The 21,946-nt window shown below is 49.1% G+C and overlaps 2 protein-coding genes across 9 annotated transcripts in view; both read right to left on the bottom strand.

The window, feature by feature from the left end:
- Positions 1-10,926, bottom strand: part of Tmod1 (tropomodulin 1) — a 74,378-nt gene extending 63,452 nt beyond the window's left edge. For 2 of the 4 annotated variants that reach the window (XM_021647969.2, XM_021647970.2), the window contains exon 1: positions 10,389-10,926. The gene's annotated coding sequence lies outside the window, so the exon portion shown is untranslated. The remainder of the gene's footprint in view (positions 1-10,388) is intronic. The other 2 variants (XM_021647973.2, XM_021647972.2) reach the window with 2 other exon arrangements.
- Positions 10,927-14,575: 3,649 nt separating this feature from the next.
- Tdrd7 (tudor domain containing 7) overlaps positions 14,576-21,946 on the bottom strand; it is a 71,944-nt gene continuing 64,573 nt past the window's right edge. For all 5 annotated transcript variants that reach the window (XM_060379867.1, XM_021647979.2, XM_060379868.1 and 2 more), the window contains 2 exons: positions 20,923-21,083; positions 14,576-15,040 (listed from right to left, as the gene is read on the bottom strand). In XM_060379867.1, coding sequence (XP_060235850.1) covers positions 14,820-15,040; positions 20,923-21,083 — 382 coding nt within the window. In that variant the 3' untranslated portion in view covers positions 14,576-14,819. The remainder of the gene's footprint in view (positions 15,041-20,922; positions 21,084-21,946) is intronic.

Below are 21,946 nucleotides of genomic sequence, written 5' to 3'. Positions count from 1 at the left end.
ACCGGAAGACTCTGCATCCCAGACAGGGCCAGAGAGGACAGCAGCTGCATGTGACAGCTCATCTCAGCGCGTAGCCCCATCCTGGCTCAGAGGAAGACACAGGGGCTGCAGGTAAGTTTTCAGCGAGGGACGCAGCCCCCATGGCAGCACAGCACACAAGTGAGTCCCCCTTCAGGTCACCTGCTAGTGAAGTCACCCAGTACTGGGCGGGGTGTGGAAGGGGGTCAAGGGGAGGGATGTTTGCTGAACTTTCTTATGTCTGGGGGCGAGTCCAAGATCACAGAATGAGAAGAGGCTGTGACAACAGTCACTTCCCTACTGTACGGAGGTCGCTGTGGCGTCTAAGAAACGACCACTTTTAGGCATGAGTTTCCTGTCCCTCCGGTATTGCCACTTGATCCAGAGAGAAAGGGGAGGCGTAGGAAGTGGGAAAAGCTTCAGAGTGATCAAGGTCCAAATCCCTGGCCTTCCCACATTTCCCAGAAGGACTCTTGCGCAGGACTTGAGTTCTATTCCAGGTACCCCACTGGAGACACATAGCCACATATAATACACACACACACACACACACACACACACACACACACACAGAGGGAGAGTTGGTGTGCGGAAGAGAGAGAATTAAAAATAAATCCCCTTTTTAAAGGTAGGGAAAAATCCAATTAAAGGTACTGATGTCTTTCATTTTCTCTCCTGGTTTGTCCTGGTCTCTCTGTGTAATGTTTGACAAGGCTGCTGGCTTCTAAGTCCCCTCTCGTAGCACACATAGGATGGGCACACCGCGATCTGGTGGAGCCGGCTAGGAAGTCAATCCTTGAGCACCGTAACAACACAGTCCACACTATACCCTCATCTACGCTCCTACTGTCTTGACCCACAGGTTTCCATGAAATGGGGCATCTCTGTGGGTACCTTACTACTTGGCTGGGGGCTAACTGTGCTGAAGTATTGTTTTTTTCCTTCAGCATTCTCAGCTGAATGCATGGGTGTGGGCAGGCAAAAGGTCCAGGAGGTATCTGTGTATGAATGAGAGGGCCTGGGGAAGCAATGCAGGGACAGGGCAGTTGGATGCCAAGAATCCCACCCAGGAATTGGAGAGGAAGAAGGAGGGTCCATGTGAGCTGAGGTGCCAATTGAATGTAAAAATACAAGTTCAGTGGGTGAAAAAGATGCCATATCTAGTACCGTGCCTACAGTGCAAGGACCTAAGCTTGACGCCCAATATTTGTATAAAAAGCCAGGTATGGTAGTCCTATACCATGCTGGGAAACATGAAGACAGGTGGGTCCCTGGGGCTGTAGATTTGACAGCTTAATATAATGCTTCCATGTTCCAGGGAGTGATCCTCTCTCAGAATCAAGGTGGAGGGCTCCTGAGAAACAACTCTGAAGTTGACTTCTGGCCTCTATATGTGCGCGCATGCACACACACACACACACACACACACACACACACACACACTAACAATAAGGTAATATTTATTTAAAAGCCCACTGGCCATGCAGAGGACCTCCCTTCTAAACTGAGTCCTCTCTGACTGAGTTCAGAGAAGGTGGGCTGGTGTCCTGTGTAGAACAGCCGTTGGACAGGAGGAGCGAGGTCACAGGACAGCCTCCTTAGGCATTGTAGAATTCGGACTGTCGAGAAGAAAATAGTGTGGCTCCATGGATGGCTTCAGATGACTGAGGTCGCCAAGACACGAATCCCCAGCCAACACAAGGGACACCTCAACACTCTACAACAGGCATGTGAGCAGAGACGACAGCTCCAGGAGAGGCCTTCTACGGGGGGTTGACGGCTCGGCAACTTTGGAGCCTGGATCTGTTAGGAAAGACATGTCTGCAGCCATGACTGGAGGAGGCTTGGCTATAGGTCTTGTCTGCTGGCTGTGTGCTTTTCTTTTCTCGGGCTGCGCTCCTTCTGCTAGTCATGGGGGAAAGCACCTAAAGCAGGGGCGTTAAACACAGGGTTCTCCTGTCACTTTCTGCAGCTGCCTACGGATCCCAACCCGGAGCACAGAGAGCTTCAAAGATTCATGCAGCCAAGGCTTCCCGGTGCTTTAAGTCAAAGAGGCCACGCACGCCGCGCGCGCACACACACACACACACACACACACACAGTACCCTGCTTTACGTCTCTCAGGATCATGGCAGTGTTAGTCACCACACAAACCCTCGTTAGCGGGGCTCTCTCAAGCAGCCCTCAGGCTGCTTCCTTCCTTGTCTTTGTTCAGCTTCCCTGGTTCTGACTACCTTGGCTCTGGCCAGGCTCCGCGTGCCTGTTCTGGAGGGTTCCAGTAGCCAACCCTTATAACACAAACAGGAGAAGCTGGCAGAGTTTGGGAGAATGACTGCCCCATTTATGAAAAGTCTCTCAGGGACCTATGCTAAGCCCTGCACTTTTAAGTCCTGCAGAGAGGCAGGTGGAGAGATGAGATGGTAACAGAGAGACAGAGACAGAGAATACAGAGAGAGAGAGAGAGAGAGAACATTGCAGGTGGGCTAGTTGGGACTGTGGCTTGGCTGGTCATGTGCCTGGCAGGCATAAAGCCTTGGTTTTAGCCCCAGCACTCATAAATGCAGGGTACTGTCACACTGTCACACTGTCACACTGACTCCTGGGATCCTTGGGATGATCAGAAGTTCCAAGTCATCCTCAGATACATCGCAAGTTCAAGGCCAGCCTGGGCTACACGAGAGCCTGTGCGAGGGGAGCCTGTCGAATTTGATGGCAGCAAGTCCTAGAGGAATGAAAATCAACATGAGGAGACGTTCCCCAGGCCCTGCCTGTCTCCATCTGGCCTCACGAGGGGCATTCACAGAAAGCAGAGCTTTTATATATCTTTTTATATATCTTTTGAAAATATGAAAATTATCACAAATGAGCAACGTCAAGAGGCAAATAGAGAGGAATATATCTACTGTGCCTTGAACACAAGGCTAACTTCTTGACAAAGAGTTCTTGCAGCAACAAACAACAAAGATAGAACAGCCCGGAAAAAAAAATGTGGGACTAGAGAAGGAATAGGCAATTCACATGAAGATGGATGGTTCATCAACATCTGGATAGACGGCGAAATCCCACACTGGTCAGCGCTCACCTGTAGAGGGCCAGGCTGAAAGCCCAAGAAGCCCTCATGTGTACAACCTGAGGGGAGATGCCCTCACAGGGCGGGGGCGGGGTGGGGGTGGGGGCAACGACCCTGTGAGGCCTCTTCCACAAAGCCCTGCCCACAAAGCACACACATTCCATTTCCAGGCACCTTGTTGTAATCTATCTCAGCCACAATGCTGCATACTCCATGGAAGCTCAGGAACAGGACTTGGAAACACAGTGGAAAACTGATGCCATCTCATTGCGTCTGTTACTGCGTCATATGGTAGCTTCTCACAGAAACAATGATGGTGGTGGTGGTGATGATTAGTGTGTGTGTGTGTGTGTGTGTGTGTGTGCACACGCGCGCGCACGTGTGTGCAAGCATGCATGCACACACATATGCTAATTCCCGAGAAGCCAGGAGAAGGGAGGGGATCCCCTGGAAATGGAGTCACAGTGGTTGTGAAACACCCGATGTCTGTGCTGGGAACCGAAAGTGAGTGCTTTGGAAGAGCAGCGAGCACTCTCACCTGCCATCCTCCCGGCCACTCTTGGCTTTAGTTTGAGATAGGGCTCTGAACTCACACTAGCCCAGGATAGCCTTGAACTTGTGATTCTCCTGCCCCAGCTTATCCAGTAGCTGAGATAACAGGCCTGTGCCAGGTACAGGCTGGTTTTCTTTCTTTTATCCTTTTGGGGTTGAGGAAGAAGCTTGGGCCCTGGAGAATGCCAGGCAAGGACTTTCCCAGCGGCAGCCCGCCTGACAACTGTCCTCAGCGCACAGCAGCACGGTGTCACCCCAAGCTCCCTGTGTGGCTCATTTCCCATAGTCTTGCTAATGCTGAGGCAGGTGCCTTTATCTCCACTTTATAGACTCGGGTGAAGAAAAGTGAAGTCATCCAACCATGTCAGCTTTTAAGGGCTGCTATGACAAATGACCGATTCCAACACAGTTCAGAAGGGCAGGCATGCTAAATCAAAGTATCAGCGACATTGGTTCCTTCTAGGAGACTCTGGGGTGGTCAGGGTGGAGGTTGCCCCGACCCTCCCTCCACTTCTAGTGACTGTGGACAACCCCTGGTGTGCCTAGTCTTGTCACAGCTTCCAGCCACCTTGCCACACGGCTCCTTATAAGGCCACCAGCCACGGGCCATAGGAGCACTCTATCTGGTATGACCTCACCTTAACTAACGCATCTGCAAAGATCCTTTTTCTGAGTAAGGTCCCATTCTGGGGTTCCAGGTGGCAGAACTGGGGTGTCTATGAGCCTGGTATGCGAAGCAAGGTCTCAGAGTCGGAGCTCAGACCCGGCAAGTTCAGGCTGTGCTTACCATCCCTGCTCCCTCGCTGCTGCTTCCCCAAGCATGAGAGCTCACGCTTGCCTAGCATGGCCCATGACCCGGGTGCTGTCCTGAGCATTTTACACATATCTGATTTCTTTGTTCCTTTTCTTTTCCCCAAAACAGTGTTACGCTGTGTTGCTCTGGCTGTCCCAGAACTTGCTTTGTAGACCAGGCTGGTCTCAAACTCCGAGACCCTCTTGCCTCTGCCTCCTGAGTGCTGGATTAAAGACGTGCACCACCGCCACTCTGACGTACATAACTGATTCAATTCTGACAACAACCTACTTTATAGATGAGGAAATCAAGGCACAGACAGGGTGAAGTTTACCCGAGGCTACATAGCCTGTGATTGTTAGTCTTGAGATATGAAGCCAAGGAAATTGGTTCCGGAGTCAGAGTTCTTAGCCTCTGTGTTAAGCTTCCTAAACTCCTGGTGACGCGTGGCTTTTACGAGATGCTCATTTGGTGTGCTGCCATGGCGACGGGCTGAGAACCAGGGCTCATGAAACTTTCTGTCTCTAGAAAGACCCGTGCCCTTACTTGCGTCAGATGTGAAGAGGCTGCGCTCATCTCAGCTGTCAGCACTGACCCGGAGCTGAGCTGACTGTCAAGAAACAATTGCCATCTCCAGCCAGGACCCTCGCATGATACGCTCTTCCGTGTTCGGCTCTCTGCACTACCCAGAAAGGTATGTGAACTGCCATATGGATGAATATATTCATTTTTCCAGAGCATTGACCAGACTCTCAAAGAGCATCATAACCGTAACTTGCCAGGTCTCTGCCGTCTTTATTACTTTCCTTGCCCACCTGGTTTTATTTTGAGTGTCTCAGATGCTTTTAAGTAAGCGAGCAGAACGTTTGATGTGTAAAGCTCACGCACAAACGCGCACAACCCTGCCATCCGGAGTTCTCTGCTCTGCCTGGGTTTGCACGGAGGAGGTTAGTTTTCACCTCTTCCCCTCTATCACTTCTCAACCCGCACACCCCTGGGTGTCTAATGCCTCAGCATCTCAGCTGCCTCAGGTTCCCACCCCAGCACAGACCAAAAGCTCACAGATACCAAACTTGTACACAGTGTGCTGAACAGAAAGAGGCCTTGACCGTGAGCCAGGGTGCAAAGCATTCATGGGTAGAGTTTAGAAAGCATTGTCTTACAGTCTGCAGCGGGAGAAAGTGCATGGGTGTGGAAGGGATGCAGGTCAGCATCAAGCGATGCTCTAGCAGGCCTTAGAGGCAATTCTGTTTATTACTTGATGGCATAGACCAGCATATTAGAAGCAAGGTACTCATTGGAAATTCGCACTGCAAAGCCCTGTTTTGTACCTATGGAGCTGGAATCTGCATATTTACAGGATTCCACAGAGCTGAGATGCCCAGTAAAGACTGAGAAGCAGCGACATAGAATATGAAGACCTCGTTCCTCGGGTTTTATAACCCTGGACAGCACCTCAGTATTCTGGAATATGCACCCCAATTCCTGCTGTGGTCTAATCATAAAACAAAAACAAACAAACAAAACAGGTATGACACCGGCTGTTTCTCCTTCACAGGATTGTTGTGAGTTTCAAATGACATGGTGGATTGTCACCTCAGCTGTTCAGTGTGATGGGGTGACAAGGCTGGGGACCTGACAGGAAGCAGACCAAGGCTCCCCCGGGGCCGACAGCCTGGTGGATGGAAAAACGTGTAAATGCCAGTCGGTGTACATCCTATGTCATTGTGATGACGTAGTCATTCACTCATCCATTCATCTGTCCACCGTTTACTAGAACCTGTACCGCAGCAAGCATCTAGATACTAAGGATGCTACACACCTACAGCATCTGCCAACGCTGCCCTCCAACAGCTTCCTGTCTGCCCAGACAGAGAAGGCAGCAGATGGGCCCAGTCTGAGCACACTATGCTAGTGCTCTGGGGCGAGAGGGGAGTGCAGTTAAGAAACCGAGGGGCTGGACTTTAAAGGGTGGCTGCAAGTTCCTGGGCTGTGGAGGGAGAGAGCAGTATCCCAGAAGGCAGGAGTATGAGGCAGGGGCAGGGGACACTTCTGACCACTGGGAAGCTTCATGGGATCGGGGGCAGGCCTAGCGGGGATTTCAAAGTACTCTGGGACCAGATCCTGTTTGATGCTAAGACATCTCTGGTCTTTAATAGGAAATGGGGAGTCCCCCAAAAGAGCACTGAAAAGGCCACAGCTCTGCTTTGGGAAGCTCTTTGATGGCAGCACGGTCCCTTTTTAAGAGACTCGCCTGGGGTAGAGATACATAAGTCCTTGACTGGAGTGCTGCATGTAGATCTAAGAATGGGTAGGAGCTGTAAAGGAGGGGAGAACTGCCTGGCTGACTGTGTGGAAGGGAAAGGGACAGTGGAGGGAACGGAGGCTCTGGCTCAGTGCGTGGTGACCAAGGTGAGAACAGAAGAGGAGGATTAACGGGGGAGCTCAAAGCTGGATCGGCTAAGGCAAGGCTGTAACATCTTTGGGAGCCGTTCCTGGCTTTGTCCGCCATGCAGGAGCCTGGAGCGAAGGAAAAGTGTCCAGACTAGACACAAGAACTTGTTGGGTAGGTACTGAGATGTGAGAGGGGGTTAGGATAAGAGGCCACTAGAATCAGAGGTAGCAGCACTGAGAGGAAAGTCAGAAGTCGTGTCCATGAAGGAGGCAGAGTGGGGCAAGAGGTGCCTCTGCTTTCCCTGGTTCGTCTGGGCATCGGAGGAAACGTCCAGTGGTTGCTGCCACCACCCAGTACATCTCTAAGAACAGTCCTGAAGCACGACTCTAACATCCCAGTGTAGACAGCAGCCGGGGCTAGGGAGCCTGAGAGTATAAAAAGACAGACCTGGGGGTGGGGGATCCCCTGTCCTCCCCACCGTCCCACCTCTGCAGGTACTGGAATATTGAGCTTATCTCGAGCTTATCTCCATGAAATGGCATGAGCAAAATGTTTGAGTTTGTTTGGCTTTTATCAGCCGAGGACCGAGCACCTCAGCCCAGAAGATTCCAGACCATGCTAGCTAGGTTGATTCCAATGAGCTCATTCTTTCATTATCATTGAGAGCATCCGAGCGTCTGTTGCCATCATAATAAACCAGAGGATGTTACAAAACAAATGGAAAGAGAGATGGCCTCAGCTCTGGGTGACTGAGCTCCTGCTAATCCCAAGGAGCAGGCCCCTGGCTTTAAACTGATAATGACTCCTAGCAGCCAAATAATTGATCTGGCCGGTGTTCTGGCTTTAAAGGAAAGTGAATTGGCCTCTTTAGAAGTGTTGGCAGCCTGGGCTGGTCCATTAGGTAAGACCGAAAAATCAAAACACTGTCTGGAAGAAGCCATATGACCGGGCTCAGCAGAAGTCATCAATAGATGACATCATCTCAGAAGTTAGCAAGCCAAGGTCATGAGGCCCCCAGAGCAGGGTCAACTCACCCTTCATGGCTCCCTGCCACCCTCCTTTACAGATACTGAAGTCATCCAGGGGACATAGGGGCCCAGACCAGGGCCTGCTTAATTTTACCTTTTTTTTTTTTTTTTTTTCCTCAGCAAAATCCTGAGGGTTGGAAGCCATGTGCAGAGCTGGTGAGGTGTGGCAAATCGTCAAGGAAGGATCTCAATCCTGCCATGGGCACGCCCCTCGGATTCTTTTACCCCTTCGGTCTCCCCAGGATTTACCCCTTACCACACTCATCTCGGGCCTCCCTTCTGCACGCGCTCCTGCTAACACTTTCCATCACCTCTCTTTTCTCCTCTGAGCTGAGGGGGCGGGCAGCGTGGGGGAGCTGGCACCTGTCTCTACGTAAGCTCCTGCCTCTGCCTCCCTACCCACAACCTCAGAAGGTACCAGAAAGGTTTAAACTAAGCTCAGGCCTTGTCCACCATCAACCCCTACTACGCGCTGAACAAAGTGGCTACTCTTGTTAGCCCTGTGGTACACAGGGCGAAACCGAGGAGAGATCAACGGTGTCACCATCGGGTCATAGTTCTGAATGCCCGGCCATGCCACAACCAAGTCCCCACTGCCCGTTCCTAATTCTGACGGCTTCTCTCCACTCTGTCCCTGGGCAGCGTGGGAGAGCTGGCACCCGTCTCTATGTAAGCTCCTGCCCCTGCCTCCCTCGCCCACCTCTCCACCTGACCCTTGTAAAGCCACCTCCCACCCCACCCCCACCCCAGGCCTCAGCACAGGGTAGGTCCCCTCTCCTCCCTGCACTTCCTTTTTCTCATGCTAGAGGGCTTCCCGGAAGTGCCCTCTGCACTCCAGCTCCACTAAAGACCATCTTGTCCACTGAGCTCACTTCTCAAGGTCACGCTGGGTGGGTAACAGAGCTGGGGCTGGAGCCGAGGGGCCTGAACTCCGGGCCATTCCCCTTTGTTACTTAGAGCTGACACCACCTAGTCCCTGTTTGTTTTTTCTTTTTTCCCCTTGCAGTGAAACTGCAGCAAAGAGCCCTGCCCAAGAGGAGGGAGAAGGTGTCAGACCCTGATAAGGTGGGCTGGGACTATTTTTAGAAGACTCTAGTTTCCCTCTTAGGATGCAAGGCACCCAAGGGCCAATGGCTGTCTAACCCGTGGACTGTGAGAGGAGCTCATTAGAGATAAGATGCCAGAGTGACAGGTTCCCTGTCTTCACTCTGCCTGTTCCTTGTGAGGTCTGAAGTCGGCTTGCTTCCCCTCCACTCTATCTGTGAAACATGGAGACAGTTTTAGAGAAAAGTGAGGAATCTGCAGGATCTATTACTAGAATCTTCACACTATTACTCCAGCCTGGGAAAGTCCCAAACATTGGCATATCATAAAAAAGCAACTCAGAGTCCCTAGACCTGCCAGGGAAGAGCCAGTTAAGAGGAAAGGCAGGAGGACAGCATGGGGTAGGCATGACCTTGAGCAAGGGGCTCTGCTGCCCTTCACGGGCAACAAAAGGACTTTCGGAGGAAGATCAGCTCTATCCGTGTCCCCACTAAGGAAGAACCCAGGATCCGGGCCTCGGGTCCGGCTTTGCTGGGGACAGGTGGTCTTCAGGAGTCTCACTGTGGGAGGTGAGCACCAGCTGAGGGAGGCTAAGGAGAGAGTGGGGACTTCTTGTTAAGGTGCCACCGTCAGGGAACTGAATCCCCCCTCAGCCCGTTCAGTTCATTTGGTCACTTGTTTTGCCAAGGTGCTGCTAGCTCTACTCAGCCTAGAGACGTCCTGAAGTACCCCAGACACACTTCCCAGCCTATTCCGAGTTCCGAGAACCGTGACTTCGGCAGCTGTGTCCCCAGCATCCCTAGCCCGAAACTGGAGAACAGGTGTGGGCAGTTCAGAGCACGCCTGGCCGCTCTCACGGTCTCGGGCGCCATCCCCTCAAAGGACTCTAACTTCACTCTGCAAACGGGAAGGTCCGGAGAAGAAAGGAGGATTACTTAGGCCACCACTGAGCTGGCGACAGCGGTGGCCTCCTGCCTCCAGGCTCTTCCCTGTCCCACCTGGACGCGCAGCACCATCAGCTGCCGTAAACCTCGCTAGCTCCGGCAGTTTGGCAAACTTTTCCCCGCACGGGCCAGATCCGCACTCAGCGGCCCCGGAGAGCGGACCCACTTCCTTCCCATATTCCCGGGCGGGCTCGCGCCCAGCTCCCACTGTGTTGATGCCCGAGGAGGCAACCCGAGCAGCCCCCAAGGTCCCTAGGCGGCCAGGTCTAGAGCCTCGGGGCCCCTGCCGAGGACCGCGCGCGTCAGGCTGCGGGGACACGAGCTCCAGCGACTCGATCTCCAGGTTGGGGAACCGAACCCCCGGACCCCCTAGTTCCGAAGGCCACCCGAGGCGGCGGCTATTTATAGAGGGAACCATGCTCAGTCCCTTCTCGGCGGCGGCGACAGCTGAATTTTTTGCCCAGATATGGCTGCGCCCCGGCGCGGCGGCGGGCAACCCCGCGAGGCCGAGGGGGCTCCGCGGCTGGGGGGCGCGGGGTCTTACCGGAATGCTGGGCGGCAGGAGCGCGCGCGGCGGCAGCGAGCGGAACGCGGGGCTGGGCGACCTGGGTCCCTGGCGGCCGCGGGTGGGAGCCGGGGGCGGGCCCTGCTCCGCTGTCACCGCGCCCCGCCCAACCCCAACGCCCTCCCTGCCCTCCAGCTCCGCCAGGGCCGCCCGGGCGCTGCGCGGGCCCGGGCGGGGGAGCGGCTCTCGCCAGGAGGATCGCGGGCCACCCAGGCCTCCCAGCCAGGTGAATGTGTCGTTCCGAAGCTCTCGGGCTGCGTTGGAGGTCTCTGGACAAAGATGGGCAGAGCTTTCTTCTCGCGGGGTCTAGAACGTTCCAGAGAAGGCGGCCCAGCTCCACCTCGCTTCCTTTGAAGAGGCAACCTGTCCTCCCCCCCCCCCCCCCAGCAGGCTGGCCAGGACTGGCACGCGCCCAGGCCTTAATGACCGTCATCAGTGGATGCGAAGATTCCAGCGCAGACTTCTTCCCACACAGCGCTGAGGGAATGGAGCGTCCGAAATCACCGCTTAAAATAACCGGAACGAAAGTTCCGCTTTCTTAAAAGGCTAATGTGTTCTCCAGGGCAAACCACTTAAACCCAAACCGAAGCCCTAAATGTTTCAATAAACAAATGGTTCATAACAAAGAGTCCAAACCAATGGAGACGTCTCGGCTGGATTACCGAAACGTTTTTGGTGAGGGAAGCCCTAATTCTGCTGTAGATGCTAAGGAGAAACGCTGGGAAGTACTGAGAAGTATTTCCCCAGTGCATTTCTGTGTTAGAAAGCCCTCGTCCCAGTAAGGATTCTCGTTTCAAGGGATAAGCGGCGTGTATTTATATACAAAACAGGGACTTAGCATTTTCAATGAGTTCTTTTTCAGCATTTTTGTTGTGGGTGTAAACACTTTCAGGGCACATCTTAGTGTGTAGCTTCCTGATTTTTTTATAGTTAAGAGCCCTTGTGCACGCCAACCGCGAGGCTGTCCCCTCTCCTCCCTAAGACACCTGCTTTCTGAACGGACCCTGCCAGGAGTCAGGTCCTTATCGTCCGGTTGGCGTCCCTTGCTCGCCGCCCGAGGTTAACTCGTGATGCACTATTCTTTCTTACTGTTCAGGTTCTAGGCTTCACAGCAAATGTACCATGTGGACATAATAAAGTATTTCCATGTGAAGACATTTTAAAAGTCTACTTTATTACCGGTGGAAATTCGGGATATTGTTGCGCGGCTGAGATCACTTTCTTAGTGTCCTGTACAGGTCCGCACATGGCTGCTGGATGCGCAGGGTCAGTGCCCAAGCTCAGCTCTAGATGAGCACTGGGCTCAACGCTACTCACAAGTGGCTCCCATCACCACTAGGGTTTAACAAGAATTGCTACATCGTAGCTAAACTGGTAGTGAGTAAAGGCGTCAATGGAGGTTCTGATCTGCCTTGCCAAAAATCCACATGTGCTGACATCTTTTCATTGATCAGTGAGCTGGATTTTCTTTGTGTGTGTGTGTGTGTGTAATGTTTGTTCTAATTTCTTGGCCATTTTTACTGGACATAGTCAATATACTGACCTATGTATCAACACTGTATGGTTACGCGTCATATACCACATATACATTATGCAAGCGTGTATTCCACTACGCCCTTCACCCTCTTCCCATCTTTTGGGGACAGCTGTCCTTGGCTCCTAGGTGCTCCGCCAGCCGTGTGTGTGTGTCACTTTCCTCCCTTGGCATCTCACACTCAGGTCTCAGGTCCACCTGGAACTGATTTTGGACTTCAATACAGGGATGAAATTCATCCGTGTGTCAAGCTACTTCATATCACATTAATCTTACCCCTTATGTCAACAAACTTAACTGCTTTAAGAATGGAAATGTTTCTGAAGTCAATTAAATAGAAAAGACTTCCTTTGGTTGCATGCAATTCAAGGATTTGTACCCTTTCTGTTGCCGGAAAGAGATCACTATAAAAATATTAACATGCCTTAATTCACTTAAACATTTTTGTTCTGGAAAAAAATTTTATTTCATTATAAATAATTACTTTAATCACTGGCATAAGTATTCATAAATCTTGCTATTTTGTAAGAATTTTATTTCATAATAAACATTTGCTATTAGCATAAGTATTCATGATTTTTAAATACACATTCTTTTAAAACTAGAATAATTTTTACATGGTTAAGATGAAAATCTTTTTAAAACCTGGTCTTTTCTTTTTCTATTATTGTTTTCCCTAGATTTTCTCAAATAAAAACAAATTAAGAAAGTTTGTCTCCCCTGAAGTCCGCTCACTTCTGATTTCTAACAGCCCATGAGCATCTTCCTAGCAGTCTATCAAGCTCAAACACAGTGTGCTCAAGTCAGACTTTCATTGTGCACTCAGCCTGGGTAAGGGGCACAGTCCTTAGCCTGACTTTGCTTGCTCCCATGCCTGCCGTGTCTATGCTGTCATTCTAATATTCTAACTGAGAACTTCAAGCTGTCTTCAATGTGTTTATCCAGGGCTCTCCACCTCATCCCAACCACAGCTAAAGCTTACAACCCATCCACTTGCCTATCTGTCTGTCCACCAGTAAGGCAGCACATGCTGAACTGTCTGTGTGGATGACACAGGGAGTGATAATACATCAGTTACAAAAGCTAAAATGGTGCGTGCCCTTCCTGATTCCATAATGCGGTGACCTTACAAGGTTAGCCAGGGGTCAGCGAAGGTGTGAGTGTGGGCTGTACACGTTATCAGGCAGGACAACAATTCAAAGCTCATCCATTCACGAGACGTGGTTCAGTATCCACGGTGTGCCCCTGGCTAATCAGATGGCTAGGATTTGTCCCAAGGGACAGTCATACTTGAGATGACTGAGACAGACAACTAGCTAGTTGTCTACTCACTAATATTCTAATTGAGAACTTCAAGATGTCTTCATTGTGAGACTAGGCATCAGGAGAGACATGCTCAAACTACACTGGAGAGCTAGGCCTGCGATAATACCAGTACCTTGGAAGCAAGAGGATCCCAAGTTTGAACCCAGCCTGGACTACACAGCAAGTCTTTCTTTTTTGAGACAAAAACAACAAACAACAAACAAAATCAAGGTACAGTGGAGTAGAAGGGGCCCCGGGGAAAGTTTCATGGGTATCCAGGGAGATCAGGAAAGACATGGACAAGAAAAACTGTAGGGGCAGAATGATTGACAGGCTGAGAAAACGGAACAAGTATGGTTTAGAAGGGAAGGATTCTTGTTTGAAAGGTTGGTAGTCGGATGGAGGTATGTGGGGTCCAGGCTCCACATGAAGGGCAGTGTGGATGGACACAGGTGTAGAGGGAGGGCTGGGGTGAGAGACTATAGAAAGCCTGGGTCTTGAGTCTGGACTCTGGACAATGAGAAACCACATAAGATTTGGGGTGAGGGCTGGCAAGATGGTTAAGCAGATAAAGGTACTTTTTGACAAACTGATGACTTGAGTTCAATTCCTGAACCTGATGAAAGGATCAAAAAGCAACTCCCAAAAGTTGTCCTCTGACTTCCACATTTGCTGTGGAATGCACATGCACAGTGCTGTGCTTGGCTCCTCCGTTAGCAGGTCTGATGCGTCGGACGCTGGGAACAAATCTTCTGCTTTTGGGGTAATTCTCTTTGGGATCCATCACTACACCAGAGTGGACCAAAGTTAAATCATTACAGTCTCCATTTATTGGGGATGGCAGACATCAGTGGAAGTGAACACTTTCAACTTAGGATTAGACTGCCTGGAGATAATAAGATAGTCAACTGCACTGGTTAGTGCATCGACTTGGCATGATCATCATCATCTGGGAAGAAGGAGCCTCAACTGAGAAAATGTCTCCATCACACTGGCTTGTAGGCTTGTAGCATTTTCTTGACTAATGACTGATGTGGGAGGGCAGGGTATATGGTCCTGGGTTGCGTAAGAAAGCAGACCAAGCAAGTCATAGGGAAAAAACCAGGAAGCATCATTTCTCGATGGCCTCTGTTTCAGTTCCTGTTCCAAGGGTTCCTGCTTGAGTCCCTGCCTTGGCTTCCCCTATTGATGGATTTTAAGTATGGAAGCCAAAAAAACCCTTTCTACTTAAGTGTTTTTTGGTTTTTTTGTTTGTTTGTTTGTTTTGTTTTTTTGTTTTTTGTCATGGTGTTTATCATAGCAATACAAAGCAAACTAAGACATCAGGTTTTACATTGCTAAACATTTTATTCTAATATTATATTAATAATTCAAGTGCAATTTTCTTTGAAAAGTCAACCATGTTAAACAAAACTTGTTAAATATCTTTCATCAAACAAAGCATATTCTTTTCAATCCTCCACAACAGTCAGAGCCATGTAGTAAAAATAAGATGTTTTAAGGGCCTACTACACATTTTGTATTATTGCTCAGAGAACAATCTGCATTAGCTGTTAAGGTCTCCGCAGTGATTAATTAACTTTTGAAAGCTCTACTAGATACTGTGACATAAAGTCATGAATCCAAGTGTCAGTGTCTGGCAGCGATGTATCTACTAGATAGACCACTACTTTCCGGTCCCAGGGGTTAGTGTGTTCAATAACTGTCTGGACCAATGCCACCAAGGGTTTCTTCTCCACGTGATTTCGAAACACCATCGAAGCCTCCTCCGACCATTGGCTGCACTTTACTCCTAGGAGAAAGACAGGGAGTAAGGGGGCAGTGAGTGGCCACTCTTGACTTTTTTTGAGCCACTGGGAGGGAGAACTATTTAGTCCGTTAAAAAGTACTTTTTTAAAGTTTTCCAGGTTAGACTTGCCTATGCCAGGAAAGAGCTGCTCAACATTCTTTGTCTTACAGCTTTTCTATCCTGAATGGAGTCACTTCTGTAAGCTTTTACCTGCAGACACAAGTTTCCTTTGAGACATCCATGCTGTTTATAAAGGGAGACTGTGATGTCCTCTCCCATTTCCTACACCTACATTGTAAATTGTTAAAATTGAGATAGCCAGAGGGAAAAACATCAGGACCAATACTAAAGACATTTTTTAAAGGTTTCCCCATCACAGCCGGTTGAAGGTGAGTTAACAGAAAAGACTGCTGTATGATCTGTGTACACGGTCATTTTTTTTTTTTTTTTTTTTTTTTTTTTTTTACAACAAAGACAGTCATAGAAAAGAGCACAATGTTTCATTTGTAACCCATGGAACCAAGGGATGCTCGGTCTTACACAGGCTCCCTCTTGCCTACAGCCGTTCTACTCCCCTTAAGAGGGACTCCTGAAAGGCAGCGAAATTCAAGAGGCACAGGCTCACCCAAGACTCATGGTGGTACCTGGTTATGGGACTACGGACATCCCCAGTCCTAAACACTCCACACTACACCACTGAGGACCTCTTCAGAAATGCCTTCTACCGAGTGTGTCACGCTCAGCTCCACCAAAACAAGTGATACTGAAGGCCAAGCCCACAATTTGAAGAGAGTGAGCAACCATCAGAATCAGTCAGATATGGCAGGAATGTTGGAGTGACCAGACTGGGAATTTAAAGTAAGTCTGAGTGACAACTGAGAGTTTTAGTGGACGAGACCAGCTTGTAAGTAGGAACAAGGGGCTGGTGGGGGTACCATGCAGTGGGAAAAATCTTCTTAGCATGTGTGGGGCTCAGGGTCTAGCCTTGGCACCAAAAGGGAAAACTCATGACTTAAACAGAACATGTAAATTTTAAGAAAAGGGGAAGAAAAATTAAAAATGCTGGGAACAACAACAGAAAGAGAAAAAAAGTCATCACTAAGCTCATTGGTGGGCTAGAGAGGGCCAAGAATGGAGTCTCTGATCTCAAGAATGTGCAAAAAGAAGCTTCTTAAACTGAAGCAAAGAGAAGGCTGGAGGGAAGACCCAGAACAGAACAGGTAGGAAAGTGAAGTAAGTGGGAACGAGGAGCAGGGAGGCAGGGACAGAAGCAGCCCGAGAGCAGTGATGACTGACCTCAATCAGTGACATCAAGCACACATCACTGAAAACACATCTCTGCACACCACAGCCAACTTGAGAATATCTAAAACAAGCGAAAGCTGTGCAAGAAGCCTGAGGGAAAGCACCTGAGCGCAGAAGGACAGACAGCAGACTTACACCTGACCCCAGAAGCCACATGAGCAAAGAAAATGAAGTGCTGTGAGTACACACGCAGCTCACCAGCTAGAACATTATACCCTGCTCAAGCAGCCCTCCAAAGTGCAGGAGCTGGCCAGGGAAGTACTGCCCCCCCCCCACACACAAGGTGCTAGTGTTAGATAACAGTGTGTTCAAATTACTAGCATCAATCATTTGATTATGCAAACTAGAATGCAAAAATAAAACCAATGGATGAAGTACAGTCATTCTGTAAGGGGGAATAACTATTTTGCTATGCAATTACCTTGCTTTATAAAGTTTATAATTATTGGCACTAACTGTGAAGGAGAATAACACTTCTTACAATTAGCCTTGAAGGCTGGGGAGACGGCTCAGTTGGTAAGGAAGCTACCACATGGCCAAGAATCTGAGCTTACACTCCCAGCACCGCAGTGAGAGTACGTGTGCCTGAGTGCTCTCCTAACTCCAGCACTGGGGAGGCAGGCACATGAATGGGTCCCTGGAGCCTGCTGGCTAGCCAGGCTAGCAGAAGCACTCAGTTCCAGCTTCAGTGAAAGTTCATCTTGAAGAAATAAGGTGGGCAGTGATTGAGGAAGACACCTGACATTGTCCTCTGGTCAACATATACAATCCACAGACAGGTGCACATGTATCTGCATGTATGTGCATGCACACACATACACACACACTCACAACACACAGAATGTACTTGAAGTTGGCATGTGGCATATACCTGTAATCCTAACACTTGGGAGATGGAGGCAAGCAGATCAAAGAGTTCAAAGTTATCCTCTGCTACACAGTGAGTTCAAGGGACAGCCTGGGCTATACCTACACACACACACACACACACACACACACACACACACACTTGAATTAGCTCTAAACCTATGTGGCAAGCCCTAAGGTAACCCTAACAGGGTTTGCCCCTTCTTATGCATGCATGTTTGCATGTGTGGAGGTTCATGTGTACAGGTGCACAAACATGCACATAGAGGCCAAGGATGCCATAAGCTGTCCCTGCCATTCTCCGTCTCATTTTCTGAGGCAGAGTCTCTCACTGTACCTAGAGCTCTCCAATTCAACTAGTCCAGCTACCCAGGAATTCCCTGTCTGACCCTAAGTCTTGGGCCCACAGGTGGGCCACCAAGCCTACCTGGCTTTTACATGAGTTCTAGGAACTGAACTCCAGTCCTCAGGCTTGCATGGCAAATGCTTTATCCATTGAGCCATCTTCCCAGACTAGAAACAGTTTTAAGTAAAGGAAATACAATTTGTGTGTTTAAGGCAAGAACATGGGTGCCTACAAAATGCTTAGCTAAAACACAGATCCAGCTAGGCAGAGTGGTAGACACTTGCCATCCCAGCACTGGGGGTTTGAAGAGAGGATTATCAGCAGTTCAAGGACAGCCTGGGCTACACAATGACTTTGAGGCCTGCATGAGTCATGGGACACCTTGTCTCAAAACACACAAGACACACAAACAGACAGAAGAGAGTGGAAGACAAAACTATGAATGATGGACAAGGATAACACATGGGAAACTAACAACTGTGATGACTATTGACCTAATTGTGTTGATAATGGCATGTACGTGTGCGCATGTGGAGGTCGGGGGACACAGTGCTGGTACTGCTCTTCAGGAGCCACCTGGCGCTTGTTTTTTGAGACAAGGTTTCTTACTAGCTAGAAAGTTGATGAGTATGCTGGGCTAATTGCTAGAAAATCTCAGGATCTGACAGTCTCGGCCTTAGCAGTGCAGTTCCAAGCATGAAGCCACCATGCTCAGAAGTTTGTTTATTTGTTTGTTTGTTTGTTTTAACATGTGCTGGCAGGGCAAACACTTTACCAACTAAATTACCCTCCAGCCCTTAATAATCACCTTAAACATCATTTGTCTAAACACATGAATTAAAAGACAGATTATCAGAGTGGATAAAAAAGCAAGACCCAGTTATATGCATGTAACAAAAATTTACTCAAAAGACCCACATAAAACAGGAACTGGGATGGAGAAAGTTATGCCATCATGACAACAATCATCCAGAGATATTAATTTGAGAAAGTAGACTTCAGTGCGAGGACAATTATCACAGACAGGAACGCATGATGCAACAGCAAAAGCTCCTTTTCTAAGAAGAATCAATGGTCCCTAATGTGGACACACCCAACATCACACCGAGGCACTCCAGGCTAACTGGCTAGTGTCATAGGAACAAACAGGCGACTTATTTGCCGAGATGTAACAGCCCCTGTCACACAGACAGCTGGCTCAGTGGGCACATTGTGCCTATGCAGGCACAAGTATTTGAGTTCAATCCCCAGCGCTTGTGAGAAACCCTGGCATGATGACACATGGTGATTCCACTGCTAGAAGGCACAAACAGGAGGATCAGTCTAAGCTCACTAGCCACTGAGCTTCACATCAGGGAAAAGACCAGATACCAAGTCCAGAGCAAAAGAGCAGGACACCTGACATTGAGCTCTGTTCTCCACATGAGCAGGAACAGGTTTGGGCACCAGCACCCGCTCTACCTGGACACACACCACACATACACACACACACACACACACACACACACACACGTACCACATATGCCACACACATGCACCCACACACGTTACATACATGACACACTCTTCCCACATACACATACATTTCCCTCCCCGCCATGCACCCCACATGCACACACCACACCCACCCACAGAGTGGGAATATAGCTTCAGCAGGATGTTCTGAACTCAACACTATAAGTGGATGTGACATCTACAGGCCACATCACTCAGTAGCAGCAGATAACAATTCTTCTCAAGCTTTCATGGAATCATATTCTGGGACATAAAACACACCTGGACAAATTCAAAGCAACAGAAATCACACAGTGTCTGCTCAGACCACAGTGAGTTACCCTGGACATCAACAGAAAGCTAGCAGAAAACCCCACAACATCAAGAAGGAGAAACTAACACACACACAGGTAAGGAGACCCTAGAGGGACTTTACAATATTTTGAGCTAATGAGAATGAAAACACAGCACAGCAGAAAGTGTGCTGCAAACCAAGAACAGTGTTTAGGGAGAAATTTACAGCACCATGGGTGAGACCCTGGAAAGCTCTTGTGGTGGGGCGCTGCTGCTGAAGGGCCCGCCGGACAGCTAGGTACTCATCCCTCAGAGAACCCTCTTCACAGTGACATGCTACATTTGACAAAATGTGCCGTTAGTTAAAGCTGGGCATTCAAAGTAGAAATGAAGAAAAAGTAAACATTAAATCTGAAGAAACCACCTAAAAACCCAGACTAACCAATGACCATGCTATATACAAAGCACCTCTTTTGCTTTATGTTCAGCTACATAAGCTGCTTTGAATCCTGGCAGAAAGGCACAGAGAGAATGGCCAGTATTTCAAAATGAGATACTGCCCACTTCCAACTAGGGGTTGGACAACCAGCAAGGAATTCACACATGCCCTTGTCTGTGTCACTTTCCCTGACTGTTCCATGCTGTTTGGGGTATGCAAGGCCAAGGCCTCAGACTTCAGCAAAGGGGTCAAGTGGCACAGGATAGCTGCAAGGCCATATATCCCAGCGTGGCAGGACACAAAGGGCCCAGGGAAGTGCAGGAGTCCCGCTGGCTTCCAAGCCCTCTGCTCAAACTGAGGGGCCCCAGCAGCTGCTAATAGGGGAGTCACAGCTGAACTGCCTCTCAAAAGAGCAAAGGAAGACCTCACTAGATTACACTACAAAGCAGTATCACCGTGGAGCTGCTAAACCAGCGTGTCAAATGTCAATATATTTTGAAGCTACATTTATAACCTGTGTTGGGAGGCAAACAGAAAACTCACTTGCCCCTATGTTTTGCGACTGTAATGGCCCACCAAGTGCATGTATAATTTAAGCAGTAAAATAATTTTGGAATGAAAGATCATTAAATTTCTGCTTGCTGGTTATTTAGGTGAAAGTTTCATTGCTTTTTGCTTGTTTTTTTATTACCATTCGACAACAGGGAAATACTGAGTGAATGGACTACTTTACACCCATCAAAAATAAATAGCATTGGCTAGAGGTATACCTGAGCTGTAAACCTACGCTTGGCATTTATACGAATGGGATGCTTGGTTCACTCTGCGGCTCTGAGGAAAAGGTGACAACTAGCCCATCTAGGACATTTATAGCCCCCAAACTGGGACACTGTGAAGGAGGAAAACCAAGACACAACACTGTGTCTACCCAGGACTGCACTTTAGAAACGTGTCAGACATGCCACCAGCGTCAGAAAGCAGAGGGGAGAACAGACGGATCGTGAAAACGAACATCGTGGACAGGGTGCTGTTAGCTGAAACAACGGGAAGTAGGCTAACTAGTGAGCCTGACCTTGTTAAGAATATAGCACGAAGGAGAGCTCAAGTCCCACTGCAGCCGAGACACACTGCAGAAATTACCTGCAAGTTGAGCGGTGACCGCCTGAAATGGCAGCTTTCGGAACACATCCACTAGGGGCTGCACTTTCCTTATGTTGACCAGCTCATGCTTGCCGTAGTCCAGCTCATACACAGACACCAGCCCATTGGTCAGGATTCCTTTCAAAAGCACCCTGTACCACCTAGAAGCACATTGGGTTTAAAAGAGAGAACAACCAAAGTCAACACACTCATTCCGAAGGGAAGCAAGTATTACATGATATGCACAAAAATAAGCCACGGGTGTCTGCAAGCAACTGTGGCTGCTTTCTCAGAGGTTACCACCGCCTGCTGTGCTGCGCCACTGGCTCCTTGGATACATCTGCTCACTCGGGTGTTTTACAGGCCTCAGGGGGCCAGTGAAAGGCAGTCACTGTTGCACTTCCAACCCTCTTTAGGCTGGAACAGAGGTCATGGGGGTGGTCAGGGCCAGGCAATGGGTCCCTCGCCCTAAGGAGGCACATGGTGGCCACATTTGGTCCATGGTCCATGTCTGCAAGATGGAAAGAGAGATGCAGTGGAAGCCAGTGTTGCTCGAGGCAGGAACGGAGCAAAGCTGAGAAGACATGAGAGCATGACGGGCAAATGATCCAGTAAGACTAGAGTAAGAGATGACACAGGCATAAAAGACTTGGTGGCAGTCTGGAGAGAGTAGCCCTCCCTTGGAGCCCCTCCCATTCTTAGTTCTCTCTTCTCCTCAACAAATCTGTTTTCTCTGTTTAAAATTTTAGAAAAAAAAAATCTGTGCCAGAGAGATGGCTCAGAGGTTAAGAGTACCAGCGGCTCTCCCAGAGGACCCAGGTTCAATTTCTAGCACCCAAATGGCAGCTCCAGGGAACAGACATACAAGCAGGTAAAACACACATACACTTAAACTTTTAAACATTTAAAAAAATCTAAATAAAAACAAAAATTAATGATTTGAGTTATTCCGTGTGAAAAGTGTTAAAAACCAAATCCCACAAAATCCAGCCTGCCCCTAAAATAACCTGAAAAGAGTAGAAAG

Source organism: Meriones unguiculatus, chromosome 3, assembly GCF_030254825.1.
Source record: "Meriones unguiculatus strain TT.TT164.6M chromosome 3, Bangor_MerUng_6.1, whole genome shotgun sequence".
Lineage (NCBI taxonomy): Eukaryota > Metazoa > Chordata > Mammalia > Rodentia > Muridae > Meriones > Meriones unguiculatus.
The sequence above is the reverse complement of the archived record's forward strand: the minus strand, read 5'-3'. Positions and strand labels throughout refer to the sequence as shown.